The 2,004-nt window shown below is 28.7% G+C and overlaps 1 protein-coding gene across 1 annotated transcript; it reads right to left on the reverse strand.

The window, feature by feature from the left end:
- Positions 1 to 1,038: 1,038 nt before the first annotated feature.
- Positions 1,039 to 1,828, reverse strand: LOC105460672 (the record flags this gene model as incomplete). Its single annotated transcript, XM_011707167.1, has 2 exons — positions 1,039 to 1,526; positions 1,663 to 1,828. Coding segments are annotated over 2 exons (565 nt in total), but the record flags the coding sequence as incomplete, so codon positions are not given.
- Positions 1,829 to 2,004: the final 176 nt, after the last annotated feature.

Raw genomic sequence — 2,004 nt, forward strand, 5'->3', positions numbered from 1 at the left:
TCATATATATATCTCTCAATCATATTATTTGTTGTGCAGACCACATTAGAGAAATAACAATAAAGTTTTGATTGAGGCAACCACGTATATGAAGATATTCTAATCAAATATTATTTTATCTTAAGCATTACGGTTGTGACAACCAAACTGATGAGCATACCTTAACAGATGTATGCCACGTAACATCAATATAAATAAATTCACATGCATTTCTATTGCAAATATAAAGAATATTGGTATAACATCCATAGCAATTTTTTCCGTGAAATAATAGTTAAACAACAAAAGAGCATGTCAGCCTCGCAAAGTGTCCGTGCGTAAAACAATTTATATAAAAACAAAATATAATAATACAACCGATATGTTACATGAAGGAAAGTTTCGACGAAAGTTAATTTTTTCATTTCATAATTTCAGGGTTGTTGAATAAAGTTTTTAAATAAAATGTATATTTGTTATATTAACGTCGGGCAGCAAAAAAAAAGACCGATTTCGAGGGACTTATTCCAACATAATTTAATGCATAGAAGGTCCATGAACAGCAATTCCTTCCCCTGGCAAGACTATATTTATTATATCAACAATTTGTCTTGATATACGTTCTGAAATTCGAGTTTGAAGACACCAATGCAGATATGTATCTTTCTTATATAAAAAACTCTCAAAATGTATCTTTAAGGGAGACTTTAAATCAAAAGTTAATAGTTACAGATAAGATGTAACTAAATTAAGTTAAAAATATTTAATTTTTTAACTTAACTTTTATCTTTTAACTAAGCTTTTACTTAACCCTGCCACAATGGCACTTCTCCGTTAAATCCTTCTTGCCGATAAAGTTTGGAGCAAGACTTTACAAGACCTGTTTTCGATAGATTTATTAGTTATCGAGGGATAAATAACATATAAAAGTAGAAGTCTAAGAAAACATTTAATGAATATAATAATTATATACAAATAAACATAGGACAATTTTGTAAAATTTATCATTTAAAAAATACGAGTATTCCATTAATATTGTAATTATTTTTAATGCAGTTGTAATGATGATATAACATCTATTATTTTTTTTAATTCTTCTTCAATCTGTCTTAATTTTATTTTTATTTGATTATTAGAAATCATAAGTATTAAACATCAAGTAAACCCCACTCATCATACAAAGGAATTCTCTTCATCATTATTTTTTTAAAATTCTCGCTCTTCAAGCCTGGATTAACCCAAGTACCAGTGTTCATGATCTCATCCAAATCTTTCGTTTCAGTCTTAGGACACAGCATTATTGGTAAAATTATAAAGGATGATACCATTTCAAAGCTAGCTCTTCGCTTTATGGTATCTTTTAATTCCTTCATTGTGGGCGGCTGCGTCTTGCAGTTCAGTTGTTTCATAGTCATTGACAAGGTACCAAGATATTCGTTTAATAAAAAATCTCGTTTGTTTTCAATGACATCAAAGGAAACACTTGAATTGAGAAAATATAGAAGATCGAGTGCCGGTGAAGTGTAGACGCATGACTGAAAATCCACCTGTAATATCAAATAAACATGTTTAATTTAGCGATTTTTTGAACCTCCGAAAATTAAATTGGAAATTAAATCTGTGCACCGGAAAAGAAGTTTTTTTTATAGTGTGATGATGCGTGATGTTATATAACGTACTTACAAAAATCTGATCAGTAGGATTGCCATCATTGTCATATTTAAACATCATATTTTTCAAGTGAAAATCACCGTGATTAATAACATTAAATTCATTTTCAGAGAGCTTGGTTGCATCTACTGCTATTTGATACATGTGATCGGAGAGTTTAGCAATCTTTTCCGAATATCTAGAAATAAAAGTCACATAACCATAAATTTGTACAGATAATAATCATGTAAATATTTATTCTAAACAGCGCAATTTGTATTTATATTAGTTATTTTCTACTTAATGTGTTTTATCATTTCACATTTAATATGTCTAATTGTATTATATTACATAATGTTTCAGACAGAGTAGAAC

The sequence above is a fragment of the Wasmannia auropunctata genome, unplaced genomic scaffold, assembly GCF_000956235.1.
Source record: "Wasmannia auropunctata unplaced genomic scaffold, wasmannia.A_1.0 LD317885.1, whole genome shotgun sequence".
In the NCBI taxonomy this organism is placed as follows: domain Eukaryota; kingdom Metazoa; phylum Arthropoda; class Insecta; order Hymenoptera; family Formicidae; genus Wasmannia; species Wasmannia auropunctata.